This window comes from Lepidochelys kempii, chromosome 2 (assembly GCF_965140265.1).
Source record: "Lepidochelys kempii isolate rLepKem1 chromosome 2, rLepKem1.hap2, whole genome shotgun sequence".
Classification (NCBI taxonomy): domain Eukaryota; kingdom Metazoa; phylum Chordata; order Testudines; family Cheloniidae; genus Lepidochelys; species Lepidochelys kempii.
The window spans coordinates 170,957,161-170,983,139 of NC_133257.1; the positions used below are offsets into that span (position 1 = coordinate 170,957,161).

The 25,979-nt window shown below is 44.2% G+C and overlaps 1 protein-coding gene across 6 annotated transcripts in view; it reads right to left on the reverse strand.

Annotated features, from left to right (window-relative positions):
- ADCY1 (adenylate cyclase 1) overlaps positions 1 to 25,979 on the reverse strand; it is a 224,158-nt gene that overhangs the window by 141,903 nt on the left and 56,276 nt on the right. For 5 of the 6 annotated variants that reach the window (XR_012157423.1, XM_073332759.1, XM_073332758.1 and 2 more), the window contains exon 2: positions 1,011 to 1,160. Coding sequence is in view for 5 of the 6 variants with exons in the window: in XM_073332759.1 (XP_073188860.1) it covers positions 1,011 to 1,160 (150 nt within the window). In the remaining variant the exon portion in view is untranslated. Of the gene's footprint in view, positions 1 to 1,010; positions 1,161 to 15,930; positions 15,955 to 25,979 lie in introns of those variants that run through there. The other variant, XM_073332761.1, reaches the window with a different exon arrangement.

Genomic DNA, 25,979 nt, shown 5'->3' on the forward strand with positions numbered 1-25,979 from the left:
TGTGGAATCCCCAACATTGGAGGTTTTTCAGAACAGGTTGGGGAAACACCAGTCAGGGATGATCTAGGTGTACTTGATCCTGCCTGAGCACAGGGGGTGGACCTCTCGAGGTCCCTTACAGCCCTGCATTTCTATGATCAATGGTCCCTGTTTTGGACTGTGTTACAAAAGGAGATAGACAATTAAAGGGTTGGGGGAAGACCTGATTTTGCAAAATCTCACCAGAGCGGATTTTGTTTCACAAAAGCAAACCTAGGATCCAAACCACTCCTTGGTCTAAGTCCCATTTTACCCAACTACCCAAAGTTATTTAAAGAAAAGGCTCTACAAATTCATCATAGACTGTGAACAGTATATCACAACAAAGACCTGATCCAAACTCCACTGAAGTCAACAGAAAGACTGACTGCAGCCGGATTTGGATCAGGCATCAAGTAAGTGATAATGAGTTTTGCTGCAGCGATTTTCCTTATCGTACCTTATTTCTATGTCAGCGTGGAAGGCTGATTGCTGTAGTTTTAAGTGAAATATACTAAAACCAGTATTTTTTTTAAATGAGTGGAGGGATGGATTGTGGTCCAAACTGTTTTGCTGCAACACTGGAGTCTGTTCTCCCTGTAAAGTGTGTTTTTTTACCATAACGCTCATTAATATTAATAGGAGGGGCAGACATACACCTAGGCGAAGAGAGATTTGTACAGGATGTCTAAAATCCACCTTACATTCCACATGCAAATAAAAATATGATTTCTATATAGTCTAAAATGTTACCTTTCTCCCCGGCCTAGAAATTTTCCACGTTGGTGCTTGAGCTAATGCTAACTATGTGGATGCTCCTGTTTGCTGTCTTTTTGTGGCAGATCAAGAGTAAAATGCAAAGCAGAGAAACTCCCCTGGCAATAAGGTAATTAAAGACCTTTCCTCATGAATTAGTCTCTCAACTTACAGTGCATGTATCTATAATGATACCAAAGAAAGAAGAGATAAAGCAAGAGTGCTTTTAAACTGACCTGTTTTTCATTTTCATCCTCCAGCTTTAGCCTGTCTTCTATGCAGTTCCTGGCCTGAAGGAACGCCTTTCTCTGAGCCCTTTCCGTCAAAATCCTCACAAAGATCCCATACAAATTTACACTGACAAACAGGATAGCATTGGCCATGAGCTGTAAGGGAAGAAGAAGAAGAAAAAGACAAAAATATTTTAATATGCAGATTTTTTTCACATTACTACTCATGAATGAAAAAGTGAATATTTAAAATCCGGCCCTATAGACTACATTGGTGAAACACTTTCCTGTATTACAACAGTATAGAAGCAACGATACCAGCTGTCATGCATCTAGGCAGGCATACATCATAGTCTACAACTTTTAATTTGCTAAATGTACCTTCTCTTAAGGTGACCTGTGGCTTATTATTATTTCTATTCATCATTAGGTCTTTCATTAAGTCATTGGCAAATCTGTCTATGTACCAATATGAGCCTCACCACCATCACCTCACAAATCAATAACAGATTTTAGCCTCACAACATCGCTGTGAGGTAGGGAAGTATTATGCCAATTTTAAAAGATGGGGAACTGAGGCACAGAGAGATTAACTCAATTGCTCACAATCACACAGGAAATCTGTGGTTGAACCAAGAATTGAACCCAGTTACCCTAAGTCCCTTTTCAGTACCTCATGCACTAGGCTGTCTGGCCTGCATCTGTGCCGTTAGCAATCATATTGTGAGGTTTTGAACGTCTGTTCTAGAGATTATTGACATAATGATCCTGCAGTGCGCTGAGTGCCTCCTACAACATGCTGAGTGCCTTCAAATCCCATTGACCTTGGCAGGAGTTGAGGACACTCAGTGTGTTGTAAGAGGCACTCGGCAGGATCAGTCCCTACCAAAATACTGAAGACAGGAGGAAATGGACTAGCTAGACCAGGGGTCTCAAACTCAAATGACCATGAGGGCCACATGAAGACTAGTACATTGGCCCGAGGGCCGCGCCACTGACCACCCCACCCCTGCTGCCCTGGTTCCGCTCCCACTCCACCCCTTCTGTAAGGCCCTGCCCCTGCCCTGCCTCTTCCCACCCCTTCCCTTCCCCCATTCCAATCCCTTCCCTGAAATCTCCCTGGAGGAGCAGCCAGGGCAACACACAAACCCCTGGGTCCCCCCTCCCCCAGGTCCCAGCTGCTTCCCGGTGTGGCGCGGGGGCAAGGAAGGCAGGCAGGGAGCCTGCTCTGCCCCTGGTGCGTGCCGGGGCCAGAGCCGCTCTAGGTAAATGCTGGGGAGGGCGGTGCGCGGGGGTGCCGCAGGGAGCTGGTGGGCCACAGAAAATAAACCCCATGGGCCATGTGTTTGAGACCCCTGAGCTAGACAGTATACACATTTCACATTGAAAACTGCACTTCTACGTAGGAAAGAATGGTAACAAAAATATGTGTTAATCCAAAACAAGGCCCTATTGTATGAAGTACAACCTTAGATTCATCCCATTGGGTCTTGAGCTGAATTAAGAAGTGAGGCCCTGCTCCAGCAAAGCACTTAAGCATATCTGTAATTTTAAGGATATGAGTAATTCCATTCTACCCTAGTGAGAAACTTAAAGATGAACTGCAAAACACCACCACAACAGTCTGTGCCCCTACAGCTCCAGTTTTGTGTCTACAGGAGACCTCACTTTGCTACTGATTTCCTCCTTGGCTTTAAAATATTAAGTGCTGGCTTCCTTTTTCTTTGGAGCGATTGTCAAAATGACATCACCCCAAGATCAGAACAGAAGTACTTACAGCCCCTTCTTGAGAGAGGAAGGAATGAAGCTGACTCTTAGGTTGCCTTCTGTACGCAGGCACAAGATTCTCTATGGCCTTGGGCAAAAAAATATATGGCCTCTCTCCCTCCATGTTCACATCTATAAAATGGTGATAAACATTTAATTATATATCCAGATCACGGGGATGAATTACTGCTTGTACAGCACTTTGAAGATGAAAAAAATGTGAATGTTATTTAGAGATATAGCGGGCATAGAGAGATGTCTCTGTTCTCGTATTGTAATAGAAAGCTGTTCATGGCGTTATCAAATTTCAGCAGAAATAAAAGCCATTGAAAATGTACAACAGAAACTTCAATGGAGCCTGATTTTTAGAGGCATGAATGGTGCCACTATCACCGAATGTCTACATTTTATCAGACACACTGCATGATCTAATGGTTGTGACTATTGCAATACCAGTGTGTTGTAAAGCTGATTTGTGCTGGTCCAATGGCAGTCAAGTCTGGAGGCAGCTATCAAAGACCACAAAATGAACAATTAGAACTACTATGGACAATGCAAATTGCATGACTTTGCTCAGAAGTGGTTCTTGCAACATGACTGTGTTATCAAATGGTGTCAAAACCTAATATTCTTCTTTGGATATTGATATTACAGTGAGATGGGAGCTGGATAATTGTTTTTAGATGGAATAAAAAAAGTTTATTCAATTTCTTGGCCTTCTATTGGAAGTAATAAAAGAGCATATATTTTAACAATCTTCCAGCTGTTCCAGGGCTGTCATTACGATTTCTCTCAAACTTTGGTGATCATCTGGACCTTGAGCAACCAGTAGGTGGGTCGTTTCAATCATGCAGCCACTATCAAACGCAGCAGTGTAAGTCATTTTCTGACAAAGTTTTGAGCAGTGCACGATAAAACAGAGGCTTAGCTGTAAGCGTTGGCCTGCAGGGAATCAGGAAAAGCGATAAAGCAAGTAAAAGTCACGGAATTAAGAATGTGAGAAAAGAAAGTAGGGTAGATTGTCTCCTGATATAATATTCTCTCCCTCCCCTCACAAGGACCTCTAACTTATTTATTTTTCTGACTGCAAATGGCGTATATTTCTTTCACTGTTGATTTCTTGGATGTATGCCATTTTGTGGTCCCAATATACATATACTATCTGACATATGACCTAGGAAAGGTTAGTAAGGTTTTCAGAATTAAAGCCAATAATGAAATGACTTTTGCCAACTAGATGGACTCAAGCAAGAGGTCAAAATTAGGCCAAGAGTCTTAAAAATGACTAGTGACTTTAGGTGTCTTAATTTCTGGGTGCCCCACTTGAGATACCTTAAAGGGTCCTAATTTTCAGAAAGTGCTGAGGGAAGTTTGAAAATTCAATGCTTTTAAAAGGTGTCTTGGGTTGGGCACCCAGAAATTGAAGCCTCAGAAAGAAAACCACTAGTGATGTCCAAAAGTCTTCGTTTAAATCCTTGCTCATAAGATGCTAAGCTGTTTGGGGAAGGGACAGTCTTTTTGTTCTGTGTTTGTACAGCGTCTAGCACAACAGTGTCCTGGTCCATGACTAGGGCCCCTACCTTCTACATTAATTCAAATAAATACATAATAATACCATCTAGTGTAATAAGTGGCATATATTCTGTGTAGTAGCAAAAAGGTGGTATTTTCTATTTGCTTAAAAAGAAACAATGCTTTTTTGTTTGCTTAATGTGACAATAAATTGCAAAGAAGCTTTTGGTTTTGCATGTTTTCTTAATACAGTAGACCCTCAGAGTTACGAACTGGCCAGTCAACCACACACCCAGTGGAACCCGAAGCACATAATCAGGCGGCAGCAGCAGAGTCCCCTCCCCCCAAAAAAACCCCAAAAAGAAATACAGTACAGTACTGTGTTAAATGTAAACTATTAAAAAAAAATGAAGGGAAAGCAGCATTTTTCTTCTGCATAGTACAGTTTCAAAGCTGTATTAAGTCAATGTTCATTTGTAAACTTTTGAAAGAACCATAATGTTTTGTTCAGAGTTACAAACATTTCAGAGTTACGAACAACCTCCATTCCCAAGCGGTTCGTAACTCTGTGGTTCTACTGTAAATAACTGATGCCGTTCATAACCAGGTTACCCACTAGCTGGAATAACAAGTTCCGCATTAAATTCCTTCCTGAAAACCATTTTCTGTTTTTGACTGAAAAACCGTTGAGGTTTTGACAACCAGCCCTTCCCACTGGACTATAACCTGGTACATGACACAAACCTGAGAAATCACAAATGCTAAAATGGTTTCTTGATTACTCAGAGGGCCTCCTATGTAAAGGCTCTAATAGGGAAGGATCTTAAAGTACACAGCTGGAATAGACTAAAAGTAAATGAGGGATGTAAATCACTGTGGAACAGTTTTTAAAACGAGAGCCCCAAATCAAATGAGATTTTGCTCTCTGAATGAGAAAGTCAAGGTTGTGATCTCATATAGGATTGAAGACTGATTTCAATGGCAGTTGCAGATGCTTGGCATTCTCTGGATGAGGCCTTAATTGCAAATATCAGTTACTTGAGTCACTCCCACAGTGGCACAGCTGTTCATGAGCTATCATATTGTCCCGTGGGAGGTGGGGATGCAGCAGAATGGAATAGTGAGGGGTTGCTGTCAGCAGCTCTAGTAGAAGGCCAAGATCTGCAGAAAATGCTGGTCCAGTTCTTGTGGATTCTTAGGCATCTGTGGCCAGCTGAAAGAGCAAAAACTAGTAATCGGAGAAACTGAGTGGTATTCCCAGTTCTTTTCATTGACTTGTTGAGTGACATGGGGGCAAATAACTTATCCTTTCTGTGGCTCAATTACCCTGTTTGTAAAACTAGAACAATAACATTCACTCACTCTTGTAAAATACTTTGAGATGTATGGATGAAAAATATCATCATTTTTACTACAGGCAATATACATTTTCCATTATAACTCATGCATCCATGAAAGAGCAACAGGCTACACAGAACATTGGTAATAAGAGTCTTACTTAAATGAGTTTTAGGCCTGGTCTACACTTAAATTTAGGCTGACATAGCTACGTTGCTCTGGGATGCGAATAATCCACAACCCTGAGAGATGTAGGCATGCCAACTTACTGTGTATGTAACCAGGTTGACCGAAGAATGCGTTCATCGTCTTCACTACTGTCACTAGTGGAGATGGTGTTCTTATACTGATGGATAAATGTGAAGACTGCATCTACACTATGGGGTTATGCTGTAGCGACACTGGTATACTCCCCATAATAGAGACATGGCCTTAATGTTAACACTATAGCACAATACCATTGAATCTTTGCTGAAAAGTGAGACAAGACTGTGGCTTTGTGTGTGTGAGAATTAGAGAGGATGTACATGATCAAAAAGCAAATGAACAAGGTTTGATCAGCACTTTAAACAAGAGTGTCAAATATTTTTCTCTCTTTCCTTCCTTGGGATATGTTAACATTAGAGCACCTCCTTTATTTACCGCACATGACAGACAGCGTAGAAGAGAATTTCAAGATGCCATCAATTCTAATATTTCCCGATGCATGATTGCCTCTTGATCCTGATGTGGCTTTGCTAGGTCTAGTAATTCACCTAATCAGCTCATTTTACAGCCTCTTGAGAACACTTAATTACTACATCTGCTACCTCCTTGTGCCGAACTGTCATCACACACAGGAGCAGAGTGCTGACAATGTTCCTTTAGTTCATAACTGCTTCCCAAACAGCACTCCCTGGTACCAGTAAAGTCCAGCCAAACAGATGATCTATAGATTTAACATTTATTCCCAGTTTGAAAAAGCCTTCCCTTATTCTTGCTATTTTATTTTTCTATTGGATTATGCCAGTTATTAAGCAGATCTTGTGCTTTTGTGCTGATCACTCTTTCTTCTTCCTTTTCATATTCAAGAGGAAAGTAAATGGTTGTAATGTGGCCTAGTAGGGGACTAGCCATCGTGGACATTTCAACGACCCTGCAGGTGACCGTAGGCAAGACAGCCTTTATGTGCCATATTTTTAGAAAGTGCACATGCACAATGCATGATCTGCACATATAAGTCAAAGATTTGCACGTACACCCATTACTGTGTGCATGTGTATTTGACCAGGGTGCATATAGCTCATGAGCACAGTTTTAAAAATGTAAGTCTCAGCATTGTATATAATACTGGAAATTTTTAGATGAAAGATGTACGATGAGAACAAAGGATTATCGTCAAGCGCCATCAAGTCCTACGTCTTATTACTACTAAAACCAAAAGAAGATTTTTGTGGGGAGGAAGAGAGCTTTGAGGAATGCACTTAATATGTTTACTTTTTTTCTTTCACTTAAGGCAGATAGTACAGGGAGATTAAATATATTTCTATTTTCATCAGGGCTTTCATTGGAAAAAAAAAAACAACCAAATACTTTTTTTTGTTTTTTTTTTTTAGCAACTGAAAACCTTTTTTTTTTCAGATTTAAACTAAAAAATTGAAAATATTTTGGTTTTCAGATTTTCAAGAAAGCCTCCCCAAAATGTCAATGAAAATAAATAAAAAATTTCATTTCCCAACCAGCTTTAATATAAAAGCATCTAAACATTTGGCCTCATTTTTAAAAGTGAGGACCACCCACTAACTGCTAGGTGCTCAGCAAGCTTCTTATTTAGGTGCTTAACTATGGCTTTATGAGATTAACTTGAGGTTTCTAATTTTGAACGTTTTGACCCTTGTAACTATTTACAATTCTAAATAAAATTTAGTACTGAACAGTTAATACTCCTTTTTTGTATTACATGAACAAGTTACACAAACGTTTTCTTTAAGCATACACACATTCATGGAAAGCAAATTTCAGGCTGTAGCCAGGGTTCACTTCACCATGAACAAAAAGTTGTTTCATGGCAAAATGAAATTCATTTCACAAGGAAACAGCAGGCAGTTAAAAGTTTCAGTCACCTGATCAAAGTGTGGAGAAATAAAAAAAAAAAGGCATGTGTCCTAGGGGATAAACCTACATTCTAATGTTAAAACCGCAACTGCAGCTCAAATATAGAATTCTGCAGATGAAATATAGGAAGGAATAATCACAACAGACATTTTGCAAGCAACTCACAGGCCGAAGCTTGTTCAGTCATAACATTCCAAAGATTGCAAAGAGTGCAGTGCGGACACTGTTTATTAGGAATAGTTGGCCTAGCTCTACTTGGAATGCTATAAGCTGTTGCCAAGTCCAGAAGTGGCCTGCAAAGTCCCATCTATAGAAAACCAAAACAAAACCAAAAAAATAAAATGCCAATTTGCTTCCATTTCAAGCCAATTTCTTACCCATCCCGATATACTCTAGGTCTCACTCACTGGATTCTGAACTCCTAATATTTTAATGGATTATTTTTCTTGTTCTCTTATCAGCACTTACTCAGCCATACTGAAGTTAAAGACCAAACATAGTTCCATACATGTAGTGAGGCCTTATCCAAGTGCAAATTTTAAAAAAAATTGTGTAGGGACTACAATGGATGGATAGCAATATTTGAAGGAAAGTCAAAAGCATTTCCCGCACCTCAGAACAAGACTGGCAATTCTGAGAACCTAGTTTAATACCTCTCTCCCTTTGCTTTGTAACAATATAGTGAGAAATTCAGATAATGGTGGTTATTATTGAAAACCATAACATTATACTAATGATTTTGAAATTTAGCACTCTCACTTAGTGGCAATGTTGTATTAGATGCCTAAAATGTTACATTCCCATCACCTTAATATAGGTGAGAATTCTGAATATGAGTGTTCTGAGCAGAACATATCCCTTTACTATAATTATAAGGCCAAATCACTCCCCTTCTGTGAAAAACCTGCAGGAGTGGGCTACGGGGGAGGAAAACTTGGGGAAGTTCCCCTTCTGGAGTTTCTTGCAAATGTTTACATGTAAGGGAAGGAATGGACAGGGGTTGGTCCTATCCACTTCCCCAAGAAACTGCTGGATCCTCTTGCTCATATTGGGGTCTGTACAAAGTGCAAGCTGGTCTCCATATTGGAAGAGAAGATTGAAGGTCTGGAGCAACAGATAACGACCCTGCGTTGCATACAAGAAATGAGGATTTTTTGGACAAAAGTCAGGATATGCTTCTATGGGCACAAAGCTCTAAAGATTTAGAGCAGGTTGCACAGCGGAGCCAAGAGGCCAGTGAAGAAGCTTGGCAACATGTGACCTCCAGAAGAAGAAGGGGGAATGTCCAGGTTCCAGCAACGTGGGCACAGGTAACTAACCGCTTTCATGTTCTCTCCACAGGTACCATTGCGGAGAGTGGACCAGATGATATGTCTGGGGGGAGAAAGCAGAAGGAGACTCCGCTGGTTGGAAGGCATGAGATGCACTGTCCTGAGATGAGGGGGTTCCACGACCACCACTCCCTAGAGAAGGAGGCGGGTGGTGGTGGTCGGGGACTCTCTCCTCCGGGGGACTGAGTCGTCTATCTGCCACCCTGACCGGGAAAACCGAGAAGTCTGCTGCTTGCCGGGGGCTAAGATTCGCGATGTGACGGAGAGACTGCCGAGACTCATCAAGCCCTCGGATCGCTACCCCTTCCTGCTTCTCCACGTGGGCACCAATGATACTGCCAAGAATGACCTTGAGCGGATCACTGCGGACTACGTGGCTCTGGGAAGAAGGATAAAGGAGTTTGAGGCGCAAGTGGTGTTCTCGTCCATCCTCCCCATGGAAGGAAAAGGCCTGGGTAGGGACCGTCGAATCGTGGAAGTCAATGAATGGCTACGCAGGTGGTGTCGGAGAGAAGGCTTTGGATTCTTTGACCATGGGATGGTCTTCCATGAAGGAGGAGTGTTGGGCAGAGACAGGCTCCACCTTACGAAGAGAGGGAAGAGCATCTTTGTGAGCAGGCTGGCTAACCTAGTGAGAAGGGCTTTAAACTAGGTTCACTGGGGGAAGGAGACCAAAGCCCTGAGGTAAGTGGGAAAGCGGGATACCGGGAGGAAGCACAGGCAGGAATGTCTGTGAGGGGAGGGCTCCTGCCTCATACTGAGAATGAGGGGCGATCAGCAGGTTATCTCAAGTGCTTATATACGAATGCACAAAGCCTTGGAAACAAGCCGGGAGAACTGGAGGTCCTGGGTGATGTCAAGGAATTATGACGTGATTGGAATAACAGAGACTTGGTGGGATAACTCACATGACTGGAGTACTGTCATGGATGGTAATAAACTGTTCAGGAAGGACAGGCAGGGCAGAAAAGGTGGGGGAGTAGCACTGTATGTAAGGGAGCAGTATGATTGATCAGAGCTCCGGTACGAAACTGCAGAAAAACCTGAGTCTCTCTGGATTAAGTTTAGAAGTGTGAGCAACAAGAGTGATGTAGTGGTGGGAGTCTGCTATAGACCACCGGACCAGGGGGATTAGGTGGATGAGGCTTTCTTCCGGCAGCTCGCAGAAGCTACTAGATCACATGCCCTGGTTCTCATGGGTGACTTTAATTTTCCTAATATCTGCCGGGAGAGCAATACAGCGGTGCATAGACAATCCAGGAAGTTTTTGGAAAGCGTAGGGGACAATTTCCTGGTGCAAGTGCTAGAGGAGCCAACTAGGGGGAGAGCTTTTCTTGACCTGCTGCTCACAAACCGGGAAGAATTAGTAGGGGAAGCAAAAGTGGATGGGAATCTGGGAGGCAGTGACCATGAGTTGGTTGAGTTCAGGATCCTGACACAGGGAAGAAAGGTAAGCAGCAGGATACGGACCCTGGACTTCAGGAAAGCAGACTTCGACTCCCTCAGGGAACGGATGGGTAGGATCCCCTGGAGGACTAACATGAAGGGAAAAGGAGTCCAGGAGAGCTGGCTGTATTTCAAGGAATCCCTATTGAGGTTACAGGGACAAACCATCCCGATGTGTCGAAAGAATAGTAAATATGGCAGGCGACCAGCTTGGCTGAACGGTGAGATCCTAGCGGATCTTAAACATAAAAAAGAAGCTTACAAGAAGTGGAAGGTTGGACATATGACCAGGGAAGAGTATAAAAATATTGCTCGGGCATGTAGGAATGAAATCAGGAGGGCCAAATCACACCTGGAGCTGCAGCTAGCGAGAGATGTCAAGAGTAACAAAAAGGGTTTCTTCAGGTATGTTGGCAACAAGAAGAAAGCCAAGGAAAGTGTGGGCCCCTTAATGAATGAGGGAGGCAACCTAGTGACAGAGGATGTGGAAAAAGCTAATGTACTCAATGCTTTTTTTGCCTCTGTCTTCACGAACAAGGTCAGCTCCCAGACTGCTGCGCTGGGCATCGCAACACGGGGAATAGATGGCCAGCTCTCTGTGGAGAAAGAGGTGGTTAGGCACTATTTAGAAAAGCTGGACGTGCACAAGTCCATGGGGCCGGATGAGTTGCATCCGAGTGCTAAAGGAATTGGCGGCTGTGATTGCAGAGCCATTGGCCATTATCTTTGAAAACTCGTGGCGAACGGGGGAAGTCCCGGATGACTGGAAAAAGGATAATGTAGTGCCAATCTTTAAAAAAGGGAAGAAGGAGGATCCTGGGAACTACAGGCCAGTCAGCCTCACCTCAGTCCCTGGAAAAATCATGGAGCAGGTCCTCAAAGAATCAACCCTGAAGCACTTACATGAGTGGAAAGTGATCAGGAACAGTCAGCATGGATTCACCAAGGGAAGGTCATGCCTGACTAATCTAATCGCCTTTTATGATAAGATTACTGGTTCTGTGGATGAAGGGAAAGCAGTGGATGTATTGTTTCTTGACTTTAGCAAAGCTTTTGACACGGTCTCCCACAGTATTCTTGTCAGCAAGTTAAAGAAGTATGGGCTGGATAAATGCACTATAAGGTGGGTAGAAAGTTGGCTAGATTGTCGGGCTGAACGGGTAGTGATCAATGGGTCCATGTCTAGTTGGCAGCCGGTGTCAAGTGGAGTGCCCCAGGGGTCGGTCTTGGGGCCGGTTTTGTTCAATATCTTCATAAATGATCCGGAGGATGGTGTGGTTTGCACTCTCAGCAAATTTGCGGATGATACTAAACTGGGAGGAGTGGTAGATATGCTGGAGGGCAGGGATAGGATACAGAAGGACCTAGACAGATTGGAGGATTGGGCCAAAAGAAATCTGATGAGGTTCAATAAGGATAAGTGCAGGGTCCTGCACTTAGGACGGAAGAACCCAATGCACAGCTACAGACTAGGGACCGAATGGCTAGGCAGCAGTTCTGCGGAAAAGGACCTAGGGGTGACAGTGGACGAGAAGCTGGATATGAGTCAGCAGTGTGCCCTTGTTGCCAAGAAGGCCAATGGCATTTTAGGAAGTATAAGTAGGGGCATAGCGAGCAGATCGAGGAACGTGATCATCCCCCTCTATTCGACATTGGTGAGGCCTCATCTGGAGTACTGTGTCCAGTTTTGGGCCCCACACTACAAGAAGGATGTGGATAAATTGGAGAGAGTCCAGCGAAGGGCAACAAAAATGATTAGGGGTCTAGAACACATGACTTATGAGGAGAGGCTGAGGAAACTGGGATTGTTTAGTCTGCAGAAGAGAAGAATGAGGGGGGATTTGATAGCCGCTTTCAACTACCTGAGAGGTGGTTCCAGAGAGGATGGTTCTAGACTATTCTCAGTGGTAGAAGAGGACAGGACAAGGAATAATGGTCTCAAGTTGCAGTGGAGGAGGTTTAGGTTGGATATTAGGAAAAACTTTTTCATTAGGAGGGTGGTGAAACACTGGAATGTGTTACCTAGGGAGGTGGTAGAATCTCCTTCCTTAGAAGTTTTTAAGGTCAGGCTTGACAAAGCCCTGGCTGGGATGATTTAATTGGGGATTGGTCCTGCTTTGAGCAGGGGGTTGGACTAGATGACCTCCTGAGGTCCCTTCCAACCCTGATATTCTATGATTCTATGTCACTTCTTAGGTAATCCATAAGGATAAATAAATAATAATAAACTATTTAGCGTTTTTATCGTCTTTTTACAGGGTGGGATTTTTTTTTTGACATTGTAATTATTTCTGTCCAGCCTGAATAACTATCAAATCCTACACAAAAAGTATGGTTTCTTTTTCACACAAATCAATATACAAGGTGTCACTAGTACTGTTTGCTGCCATTTCCACAGAAATTATGGCCAGCATACCTTTTTCTATTTATGCACAATTGCTTTCATTACTTGTTAAAGTTCTGTTAAAGGCAGTGCCAATTGGTCCCTGCTTGCTTCCCATCAAAATGGGAAAATCACAGCCTCTATCCGTCACACTATGTAATGCAGTGGTGGGCAACCTGCGGCCTGCCAGACAGTTTATTTACATTTGCATGGTCACCCGCAGCCAATGGGAGCGGTGGGAAGCAGAGGCCAGCATGTCCCTACGGCCCACGCTACTTTCCGCAGCTCCCATTGGCCGGGAACATAAAGGTGGCCATGCAAATGTAAACAAACTGCCGCCAGTGGATTACCCTGATGGGCCGCATATGGCCCGCGGGCTGCAAGTTGCCCACCACTGATGTAGTGCAATACAGGCTACATGAAGTGGGTTTTGACAATTATAGTAAAATAGACAGCATTGCTGTCTTAATATTTGTTTGCATGTATTAAATGCAACCACTTAGTCCTTTGATCACCTCCAAGGCTTGTCCCTGGGCAACAACTCATTTAAAAGTTGAAAGATTTTCTAAGAAAGCCACGGTAATTAAAACACACTTAAAAATAATGTCTTCAGAAAATATGTTTTCCAAGCTATTTTTGCAGCTTTTGGTGGAGGTAGAGTTGTTAGGTGAATGGATGTTTTAAGCATTTAGGCACAATTTTACTGCATCTATGTTTCAGACATCCCTGGCATGGTTGTGAGAACTGACATACAGTCAGCTTCACTAAGGCTCTATATTGCTCTAGGTGGGTAAGCATTGCTTCCTGAGTCTGCAGTTCTTATTCTACAGAGGTACAGGGATAGACTATGGCTTCAGTTCAGATCTGCCCTGAGCAAGGGAGAGAACATTGTACTGCCTGTGGAATAGCCTACGAAGGGAGACTGTCACTTGGGCCTAGATCCACAAATGTACTTAGGCAGCTAAAACCCAGACTTAAGTCCCACTTTTAGGCACCAATGCTACCTACAAAATTCCCACTGAACTCTGTAGGTGCCTAAAGTCACTCACTACATTTTTTCAGTAAAAGTTCCCTCAGTGACTATGTTTTTGCCTTTGCGCATGCACACCACTGGTTCCCTATAGATGCCCAGACACCCATCTCCTACCTAAGCCTCAGAGTGATACACAAAGCAGGAAGACAGTTGTTCAGCTGCCCAAGCCGTGTGTGGGGCCCACTCCAGTAGGCGCCCTCTGAACACACCTACCAGATAAGGCCCCTCAGGCAAGTTCACAAAGAATAGTCAGGGGAAGGACCTCACTCAGTGGTCAAGATGCTTGTCTGGGGATATGGGAGACCCCTAGCTCAAGCTCCTCCTCCATCTGAGTGGTAGAAGGGATTTAAACAGGGATCTGCCACTTTTCAGGCCGTGGGCTCCATAAATCTTTCCTATTAAAGCTGTTCCACTGTGGATAAATAACAAAAGACTCATTGGGCCTTAGAGAGAGAGAAAATGACCGTGAGAACAACTGTGTAGCATGGTGATTAGACTACTCACCAAGGATGGCAGAATCCAATGGTCCAGTACTCCTGCTCCAGTGACTCTATTTATCCACAGTGGAAAAGCTTCAACAGGAGAGACCGATGGAACTCCCGTGTCAGACTATCCCACAGCCCAGTGATTAGGCCCTCACCCGAGAGGCGGCAGATCTCCTTCCCCTCAGATGGAGGGAGGACTTGAACTCTTATCCCAAGTGAGTACCCCGACCACTGGCTAAAGGTTATGAAGGAGGTCTTCCTCCCTTGCCCTCCACCACCACTTCTTGCAAAAACAGCATAGGCAGTTCACTCCAAAGAAGGTCCCTGGCTATAAATCGTTAGCAGCACTGTCACCTCCCTGCAGCTCAGCCCAAGGCAGCTCTCTCTATGACTGGAGTGGGGCTTAACACACCCTACTCTGGTCAGTTGGTTAACGTAGGCAACTCCCCAGCAATGCTGACTTTGGTGAATTGTATTCTATAACACACATCTCTCCTCAAGCTTGGATAGGGAGTCTGAGGTCCACATCTGGCTTTGTGTATTCCAGTGATTTTCTAGGTGCTGTGATGCTCAGCGTCAAAACACCTAACTCTTTTTGTGCCTCCAGACCTTTGAGGCTAACAATCTCCCAGTTTCCCCACTGTTCTGGGGAGGGAGTAAACTGCACTGTGTCTTTACCAGCACAAACGGCCCGATATGCTGGTAGCAGCTGTGCTGCTGGCCATATTGCCTCCTACCTGCCTCAGTGGTGACCACATATTCAGAATATAGGTTTGGTATTACAATTGGTACTGTCCAGCGACGTCTTTCCACCTTGATTGTCACCTGACTTCATGGACATTATCAGCTCTTGGTTCACTGACACTTGGAGTGTCCACTTTCTCTCATTAGGTTTGTGAGATAATGGCTGGGCTCCAGGGTAAAAATCTACCTTTTTCTTTAAGGTTTATAAGGAGGGGTCCTGGTACCCAGTTCTGTATCAGTCTTGGATTCTTCCACTACCCTATCCTGGTGTATGAGGAAGTTACTCACCTTGTGCAGTAACAATGGTTCTTTGACTAGTTTTTCTATGGGTGCTCCACTATAGCTATGTCTGTCCCCCTGCATCTCTAAACTGGAAAATTTAGGTAGCAGAATCTGTTCAGCCTGCACATGCGCCCTTCCTCCCTTGTGGTCTGCCTCGAGGCTATCTAGCGTCGTGTGGGCAAACTGCCCTCAGTTCCTTCTCAACCACACTTGGCCTGAGACAGAGCGAGTAGCAGTCCAGTTTACTTAATTACCTCGGTTGCGTTTGTTAAAGATGTCCCCATCTCAGAAATCTGCAGGGCAGCAACCTGGGCCTATGCCCATACTTTCGCAAACACTATGCGATTATGTGGGACTCAGCCTCAGATGCCATCTTCGGCTCCACAATCCTACTGTCAATAACAGACTCCACTCTGAAGCCCCAGCCTTCCATGAGGGATGCGGCTGTGAAGTCACCTACAGTGGAGCACTCATAGGGACACTACTCGAAGAAGAGGAGGAATTTACTCACCTTGTGCAACAACGATTCTTCAAGATGTGTGTCCCTATGGGTGCTCCACAATCCACCCTCCTCCTCCCCTCCACTTCGGAGATCTCAACTAGGAGCTCTGCAGTAGAGAAGGAACTGAGGCAGTTCACATGTGTGGGCCAAACGGACACGGCTACCTACATTCTCTGATTAGAGGTGCAGGAATGCAGACAGCTACAGTGGCGCACTCATGGGGACACTACCTGAAGAAGAAAGTTCTGTTTTGTCCAAGTGAAAGACACGGATTCAGTTAGATACAGCAGTTTGAGCAAGTAAATCAACCTGTATAGTGATTACCATAGTTAAATCTTTTCCTCGCATTTAACAGGGACTTTAATATGGCTTAAGACAGGCATTTCTTACCAGGAAGTGTGACAAACATTGTATTGAGCTGTATGATGGCAGAACACTGAGCCAAGTGTATTTGAACAATTGCTCCTGTCTCGCGCACCATCTCCCTGGCTGCAAACACTATAAATATTCCCAAATCATTAATTCCCAAAGAAGCAGGAAGTCACTCTTCAATATGTGAAAGCATTGTCTAGATTTTGGGCCATATTCTCTCCTGAGCCAAAATCTGCTCAGTGGAGGGCATAAAAGCAGTGGACCATCAGGGAGCCAGACACAGCTCCTTCATTCACTAGCCATATCTGCTTCTGCTCCAGCAGGAGGAAGAATCATAGAATATCAGGGTTGGAAGGGACCTCAGGAGATCATCTAGTCCAACCCCCTGCTCAAAGCAGGACCAATCCCCAATTTTTGCCCCAGATCCCTAAATGGCCCCCTTAAGGATTGAACTCACAACCCTGGGTTTAGCAGGCCAATGCTCAAACCACTGAGCTATCCCTCCCCCCCGGATACAGAGTAGCCTGTGTGAGTACATTGGAGGTAAATGCCTTATTACTGAAAATCAGGAAGTGTCACAAAAGAGTTATCACTGCTTCTAGGCACAGTGAAATCTACAAAGTTGTGACCTGAATCCTGCAAACAGACATTCACATACAGATATAGTCTTGACTTTCAACTAACTACTGCTTGTATGGGCAGGGCCATCCCTACGGGGGTGCGGGGCCTGGGACACACACACCCCTCTGCCCCAGGTGCCGCCCCCACTCCACCCCTTCCCCAAACCCCTGCCCTGCCCTCACTCCACCCCTTCCCCATGCTCCCGCCCCACCTCTTTCCAACTTCCGCCCCGTCCCCCCGAGTGACACTGGGAGCCGGGGTGGGGCGGAGCGGGCTGGATCGCTCCGCTTCCTGCCGGTGAGTGTGGCGGCGGGCCCAACCCCTGCTGATGGCGCCAGGCTAACGCTAACCCCCCGGGCCACCCTAGCTCCCACGTCCCCCTGAAGCACGGGGCCTGCGGCTGTTGCCCCATTCTGGCCTATGGAGAGGATGGCTCTGTGTGTGGGTAAAGTTTAAAGCATTTGTGTGTTTGCAAATTAGAGACTATCTAAATGGGCCATCTTGATTATCACTACAAAAGTTTTTCTCTCCTGCTGATAATAGCTCATCTTAATTAATTAGCCTCTTACAGTTTGTATTGCAACTTCCACCTTCTCTGTACGTGTATATATATATCTTCTTACTATATGTTTCATTCTATGCATCCGATGAAGTGGGCTGCAGCCCACGAAAGCTTATGCTTTAATAAATTTACTCTAAGGTGCCACAAGTACACCTGTTCTTTTTGCGGATACAGACTAACACGGCTGTTACTCTGAAACCTGCCTTAAGTGCATAGTCCATACCATTTCAAGTTTCAAAATGCAACTCTTTATTCTTGAGGTCTAGTAACAAGTACAATCAGAATGCCTCTACGTGAAAAATGGGTTGGCTTTTTTTCCAGCCTTATGCACCAAAACAGCAAAAGGGATTTTGGTCCTTCCACAGACCAAAGGGCTGGGAAATTTCAACTCATATTTGTGAATTTTTCAGAAGTTGTGTTTAAAAGCAAGGAGTTACAATAGACAACATTTTGCAGGTTTAGCAAAAAAAAATGTAAAAGTAGAGAATTGTTGCAAGGGAGAGCAATGTGAGCTTTTTTACTTGTTAGTTTGCTGATAGTGGGATATACTGAATTATACTGCTGGGTTTTAGTTGTATTTGAGTATTAATGTTGTTGTATGTTTAAGTTATGCCAAAGCAACTAGAGCACAGGGCTAGGTGATCTTTGGTAACACAGATAAACATGCACTTTTTAAGAAGTGTGCAATCTAACTGAACAAGACAGAAGAAGGGTAGGTGAAAGCAAGAATTATTGCTGAGGCACAAAGAATTAAGTGACTTGTGCAAGGTCCCATAGGAAGTTTGTGGAACAGACAGGAATTGAACCCACATCTCGAGTCCGTCTAATTTACCTAAAAATTATTATAGACATTTTTACAGATTGGGAAACCAAGGTACCAAAAGGTTAAAGTAGTGGCAGATTTGCTAATGGAAAGTAGAAATCCTGCCTCAGTACCCTGCTTTAAACACTACACAATGCTCCTTTCCAACTTGTGCATTTCTTGTTACCCAGTCTGCGTCGGACAGAGATTTTAAAAACACACCACCTGGCTTCACATTTATTTTATGCTTAAAAAAAAAAGATCACCAAATAAATGCCAAAAAAAAAAATAGAGAGTCCTTCTAACAACTCACTCGCAAATTAAATTGAGTGACTAAACACCTGATCCCTTTCCAACTGAATGAGGGCAGTCTGGGGAAAAAAAAAAAACCTGTTGCTCTGACTGCCTGCATATTGCTAAGTGACAGCATGACTGCATTAGGATTAAACTGGTCTCAGTCAGTTTCTTTCTCCCCCAAAAAGACTGCTTAGTCCTGACAAATGTTCTCTTGTTCTCACTCTCTCGGTCTCTTCCCCCCCATGCAGATATCAGAAGCCATCAGTGAATGATGTTATGTTTGGTCAAATGTCCTCAAAAGATGAAAGTGTTTGCCTTGAGGAAACTATCTCGAACATTGATTTTCATGTTTTATTACACTGAGCCGGTTTACTTTTCTCCTGTTGTGCTTTATGACTTGCAAGAGCTGTCACTACAGATAATAAGATTTTCATTTTGCAGGATCATTTAAGGTATGGCTTCTTCTGTCAGCATTGGCACTTGAGAGCTTTAATACTGACAAAGTGGCTGAACAGTAATTTAAACCTGGAAAATAGAGGAGGATAGTTTTAAGTCATTTTCTATACTTGACTTAAAGTATAAGTAAAAATCATTTAAAATCATTTTTCAAAAGAGAACACATTCATACAGCATATCGGCACACAGGTGCTCAGAAACTATGATGATGATACTCACAAGTAGGCACATAGATAAGAGATAATACTTTTTATTTTTGTTTTAATTTTTTTGGAGGGAGTGGCAACTTTGGGCTGTAGAATGTCTTTAACTTCAGAGACCTAGCAGCAAAATAAACAGAAATATTTCTGTTGAGGATTAGATTCTTCATAGAAATCATAGGACTGCAAAAGACTAAACATTAAAGGTTACACATTTCTTGGGTAACTCCACTGATTTTAAGGGACTTTTACCAGAAATTAATTTGACTGTAACCTAATCTTCATATACTATTAATAAAAAGGTCTGGGGTGACGAACAAATGTAGGTCCTGATTCTGCAAATGGGTCCACATGGGTAGAGTCACAATCAGACCCATGCAGATACAAGTGCTGGACCAGGGCCTTACAGAGACTAACATGCCATTTAAATGAACAGGATGAATTTCAAGAAATATTCCTTTCATGGAAATTTGATTAATTCTTTCTTGACTTTTGCAATCTTCCTATACTCTGTAAAGATTTTTGTTTTGTTTTTTAAACGTCACTATTTAGTTATAAAGTTTATTCTGGAAAAAAACTGCATGATAGCACGGCAATCGCCAAACATTAAAAATATCAGGAGTCGGGCTGCAAACATTCAGGATACTGACTCAAAAATGGTGAGGATTTTTTGTTTTGTTTTTTAAAGTACAGATTTTGCTTTTGGTTATTTGCCTTCTGGTTTGTGAGCTGTTAGGGTTCACATGTTCAAGATTTTCTCTTTAACCAGATTAAAAAAAAAAAGTTTTTAGCCTAAATGAAAGCTGGGATTCTCACATAATCACAGGAGCTGGCAACACTGGAATCAGGTCCAACTGTACCTAACTGGGGTTGTATGTGCATGTGAGGGGCATGATGCAGAGCCATCAATCTGCTATGCTTAAGCTCCTCCCTGCTCACTTGCTCCATGCGGGGAAGGGGGGGAGAGGAGAAGCAGTACTGTCCTCCCCAGATCCCAGAGGTAAGATCCAGGTATCACAACAGCTAAGCTGCACTGCTTTCATATCCAGACTGCTTAAGCAGCTGACCAATTCAACATCCATGTTTCCCCTCCTCAGAGCTTGAGTAATGATGTGGAATGGGGGAGACAGTTCTGAGTCTGGGAAGAGAAAGGCAGAGGACTCAGAGTGAATGAGTGTGCCATTAGGTAGGAGGAATGGGCAAAGAAAGGGTAAACAAAAGCATACAGACTAAAAGAAGAGAAAAACAAGGAGGGAGGGAGGATAATGATTAAAAAGCAGGAGAGGAAGAATTCAAGCATGACCTGGAGGAGAGGAAATTTAACAAAATAAAGGCACAGGCCACAATGTGTCTGAACTGAGAGAAAACAAAGGGGTGCAGAAGGATAAATGCTATTATCGCTATCTTTTACTGTGCTGTGTTACACTTTCAATTTTTTAAGGCAAGAGTGGAGCCATGAATGAGTCTGGAAGAGCTGTTGCTTGGCTGAACATGGAGGGGTTACCCTCTTTTCTCTCCCCTCCGCCCCCCGGCTACCAAAAGCCATCATTGTATCGATCTTTGATTCTCACCTAAATGATCACATGGCCCATTCCCTCCTACATGTGACAGGTGTCTCTGTTTTTCACTTTGAAAATCTGGTCAACTTTTCTGAGACTGAAGCAGTCACAAAAAGGGGAATGTAGGTAGTTAAGAGAGAGAGAGAGAGAGTGGTATTTTCATATATGGCATATTACAAGAGATTGCAAACACAAGGATTGTGTAACCTGGTAAAAAGAATGGGACTTAATTGAGGTATCAAGAATTATGAAGGCTATAAAACAGATTGGTCCCTACTTCTTATCATGTCCCATAACTAGAGAGCAAGAGGGCACCCAATGAAATTAATCCCCATAGCATGTGGCTTCATTCCCAGAGGAGGTAATTAATGGAGTCAGTTGCTATGACTAGACTGTAAAAAAAAAAATATTGGAAAATTTTATAACTATTAACGATGCTATTTATAGTTATGAAACTAAGACAGGAAATCAAAGATCCTGTTTCAATTCCTGTTTACACCAAGTTCAGGAAGCAATTCCCTGCACCCTCAAATACAGCACTACACTGGAACCATGGTTGCAGGCAGGATATTGGAATTATAGCTCGATTCTGTAAATCTCATTCAGACAAAACTCCCACTGAAGTCAGTATTCTTGAAAGCAACAGAAATTTTGCCTCAATAAGGCCTACAGAATTAGATCCTTGCTCTTTTCTAGTATAGCAAAACCTATGACTATCTTTTCAAAAGAATCCACTAATTTGGGATGTCTCAAATTTCAGGCCATGATGCTATGGTTTGAGTCACAAAGACTGGTGCCAAATCATTAACTGCAAATCCGCTTGATCTGATAATAAAAAGATTATATAATAAATAAAGCAACACTGCACCATTCATTAATTAGGTTGGAGTTCTCTGTATGTACACAAGAATTACATTATACAAAAAATGAGTCAAGGTCATCATTACTCCATGTGAAAGCTTTGCTACCCATTGAAAGATTGAATACATTAAACACTAACTCATGTATCAATTTTATCAATCCTTTCAAAAATTTCTGTGCCTACTGAATGATCTAAAAAGTAACTTAGTAATTCCTCAATCAGTATAGCATCAAGACAATCACAACACTGGAAATTATTAGTCAATACCACAGAAGATGAATGGATTACGACAATGATATAGGTAGCCTCAAATTAAGGCTTAATAACAACTGTGTGGATATCTATGGTCTAGACATATTTAATTCTAAAAACACAAGCAAAATATAAATATCACAGTAGGCTGTATTTATCCCCTCTACAGCTCTCCTTCCTTTTCTTTCCTTTCTTCCTTTTCCCTTTGTGTGAAGAAGAATAAAATAAAAAAAAATTCTTGTAATAAATAGCAGAATCTCGGTTATATTAATTTATATTCCACTCTGCACAGTTATAAATTTCAGTTAATAGAGATCAGCTTTCATTGTAAACTTTACAAACAATTCTCATAATGGTCTTTATTTTATTTTTTTTTAATACAAAAAGTATTTGTTTTTTCAAAATCTGTCATGTCACTTTGAAATCTTCACTTTCCCAATGGCAGAGTGCTATCCTGTGAGGTTCTCAGCATCCCCTGAGGACATAAGCGCTCTCAGCTCCATTGAAAATGTAATGCCGTTAGCCTTTCAACGTAATCAGTCTATCCCCAAAACTCTTACATGAGTAGCCCTTACAAAAAACAGTTACCTTTTCCGTAACTGGTGTTCTTTGAGATGTGTTGCTCATGTCCATTCCATATTAGGTGTGTGTGCTTGCCACATGCACCGGTGCCAGAAGTTTTTCCCTCAGCAGTATCTGTAGGGGACCCACTCTTGTGTCCTCTGGAGTGGCGCCTGCGTGACACGGTAGAAGGGGCACCATCGGCTCCCCTCACCTCAGTTCCTTCTTGCCAGAAACTCCGACAGCAGGGAAGAAAGATGGGTTGTGGAATGGACATAAGCAACACATCTCGAAGAACACCAGTTACAAAACAGTCTTTTCTTCTTCTACTGCTTGCTCATGTCCATTCCATATTAGGTGACTCCAAAACAGTACCCCTGGAGGTGGGTAGGACTTCACGGATGTGTAGATTGTAACACAGCTCTGCCGAACCCAGCGTCGTCTCTGGCCTGCTGTGTGATGGCATAATGAGAGTTAAACAGGTGAACAGAGGACACGTTGCAGCTCTACAGATGTTCTGGATAGGGATGTGTGCCAGGAACGCTGCCAAAGACGCCTGCACTCTCGTCAAGTGGGCTCTGACAATCGGCAGCGGCAGAACCCCCACCAGGTCGTAACAGGTCCTTATGCATGAGGTGATCCAATTGGAAATCCTCTGCGAGGACACTGGGTGATCCTTCATCCTATCTGCTCTAGTGATAAAGAGTTGAGTCGATTTTCGGAAAGGCTTGGTACGTTCTAAGTAGGAAGCCAAGGCCCTCCGGACATCCAGGGAGGAAGACACCTCTCCTCACTGGTCTTTTGCGGTCTGGGACAGAACACCGGGAGGAAAATGTCCTGGTTCATATGGAAGGTGGAGACCATCTTTGGCAGGAAGGCCAGGTGGGGCCGCAACTGAACCTTATCTTTGCAGAAGACTGCGTACAGGGGTCCTGAGGTGAAGGCTTTAATTTCAGGAGACCCGTCTTGCCAATGTCACTACCACTAGGAATGCGACCTTCCATGACAGGTGGGAAAGGGAGCAGGAACCCAGTGGCTCAAAGGGACCAAGTTAAGATCCCACTGTGGGACAGGAGTCCGTACCTGTGGGAAGCGTCTCTCAAGAATCTGACCATCATGTCATGAGAAAACACCATCTGGCCCTGGATTGATGGGTGAAACGTGGAGATGGCAGTGAGATGCACTCTAATAGAAGAGTGTTCAAGGCTCTGGTTCCTCAAATGGAGCAGGTAGTCTAAGATAGACTGTACAGAAGTGTGCAAGGGAGAGATGCCACACTCGGACACCCAGCAGGAAAACCTCGTCCACTTGGCCAGGTAAGTCAGTCTGGTTGAGGGATTCCTGCTTCCCAGGAGGACCTACTGGACCTCATCCGAGCAGGTCTGCTCCTCTGGGTTCAGCCACACAGCATCCACGCTGAGAGGTGGAGGGTCATGAGGTTGGGGTGCAGGAGCTGACCGTGGTCCTGTGACAGCAGGTCCTGTCAGTTGGGCAGGGGCAGGGCGGGGCCGCTCCCAGGTTCATGAGCTTGCAGAACCAGTGCTGGCGAGGCCATGCCGGGACGATCATGATAACCTGTGCCTTGTCTCTCTTGATATTTGCCAGGACCCTACTGATGAGAGGAATTGGAGGGAATGCGTACATCAGGTTCCCTGATCACAACCGGAGGAAGGCATTGGAGAAGGAGTCCTTGCCCCGCAAAAAACCGGTGGCATTTGCTGTTTAGTCTAGTGGTGAACAGGTCCACTTGGGGAGTTCCCCACTTATGGAAGATCATGCAGGCTACCTCCAGGTGGAGCGACCACTCGTGTTGAGAGGAGAAGTCCCTGCTCAGGTAATCTGCTAGCATGTTCTTGACGCTAGGGAGGTGACAAGCTTCCAGATGGATTTTGTGGCTGATGCAGAAGTCCCATAGACAGAGTGCCTCTTGGCAGAGAACTGACGAACATGCTCCCCCTTGCCTGTTAATGTAGAACATTGAGGCCATATTGTCCATCAGGTCTCCCACCACCTTGCCTGACAGGTGAGATAGGAAGACTCTGCATGCCAAGCAGAGAGCCCTGAGTTCATTGAAGTTTATATGTAAGTCATCTCCTCGGGAGACCACATACCCTGGGTCTGGAGGTCGCCAAGGTGTGCACCCCAGCCAAGATCTGAGACATCCGATACCAACTCGATGGAGTGATGGGGGGGTGTCTAATGGAACCCCCTCTAGGCCGGTCGTGCGATTGGTACACCATTGCAGTGAGACAAGTACCGTTGGGGGAATAGAAATGACCTTGTCCAGGTGATCTCTGGACTGGAAACAGACTGTTGCCAGCCATTGTTGCAGGGGCCGCATCCAGAGCCTGGCACAGTGGAGGACGTATGTGCACACTGCCAGGTGACCCAGCAGGTGCAGGCAAAGAACAGGGAGACCTCTGCAATGAGGTCCGTCAATGTCTTTAACCTTTCTAGTGGCAGGAAGGCTCTGGCACAAGTTGAGTTGAGCATCGCTCCAATGAACTCTGTCCTTTGCAGCAGAACTAACGTAGGACTTTTTGTCGTTCACCAGTAGGTCCAGGGAGCAGCACGTGGCTTGCAACACCACAGCATCCTCTTGGACCTGAGACCTGGAGTTGCCTTTATCCAGTCATTGAGGTATGGGTAAATCTGGATACCCTGACACCCAAGGTAAGCAGCCACCACTGACATGCACTTGGTAAACACTCTGTGTGCGGTTGCCAGGCCGAACGGTAGGACTGCAAATGGGCAGTGGTGGAGCCCCACCATAAACTGGAGGAAGCATCTGTGACCTTGAAAGATTGCTATGTGGAAGTATGCATCCTTCAAGCTGAGGATGGCATACCAGTCTCCCGGATCCAGGGAGGGGATGATAGAAGCCAAGGAGACCATGCAGAACTTTAGCTTCTTTAGATACTTGTTGAAGCCCCTCAGGTGCAAGATGGACTGCAGACCGCCCTGGGCCTTTGGGTTGAAGTAGTACCAGGAACAGAACCCCTTGTTCCTGTACTTGAGAGGAACTTCTTCCACCGCACCCAATTGCAGCAACCCCTTTACCTCCTGTGCGAGAAGACTCTTGTGAGAAGGGTCGCTGAAGAGGGATGGGGAAGAGGAGTGGGGGGTGGGGTAGAAGTAAACTGTAGGGTATTACCCTCTACCACAGTATTGAGGACCCAGTGGTCTGAAGTTATAGCTGTCCATGCTGGGAGGAAAAAAGAAAGGCGGTTGGAGAGCAGCAGGACAGATGGATCCAGAGTAAAGTCTGGTAGGTCACCCTCGAGTGCACCCTCAAAATGCTCTCTTGCCCCCCTGCTTATTGCGGGTCAAGCCCGACTTGGCAGAGGGAGGAAGTGGGTGGATCGGGCGGTGCTTCTAGCCCCTACTCTTCTTATGGGGGGAGGGCTCCTGGTGGGGTTGACTCCTTTGGCCCTGAGATTGCTCCAGTTTGAACCGCTTATGGGCTGGACCTGGAACATACAGCCCCAGAGTTTTCAGGGTAGTGGTTGGCCAC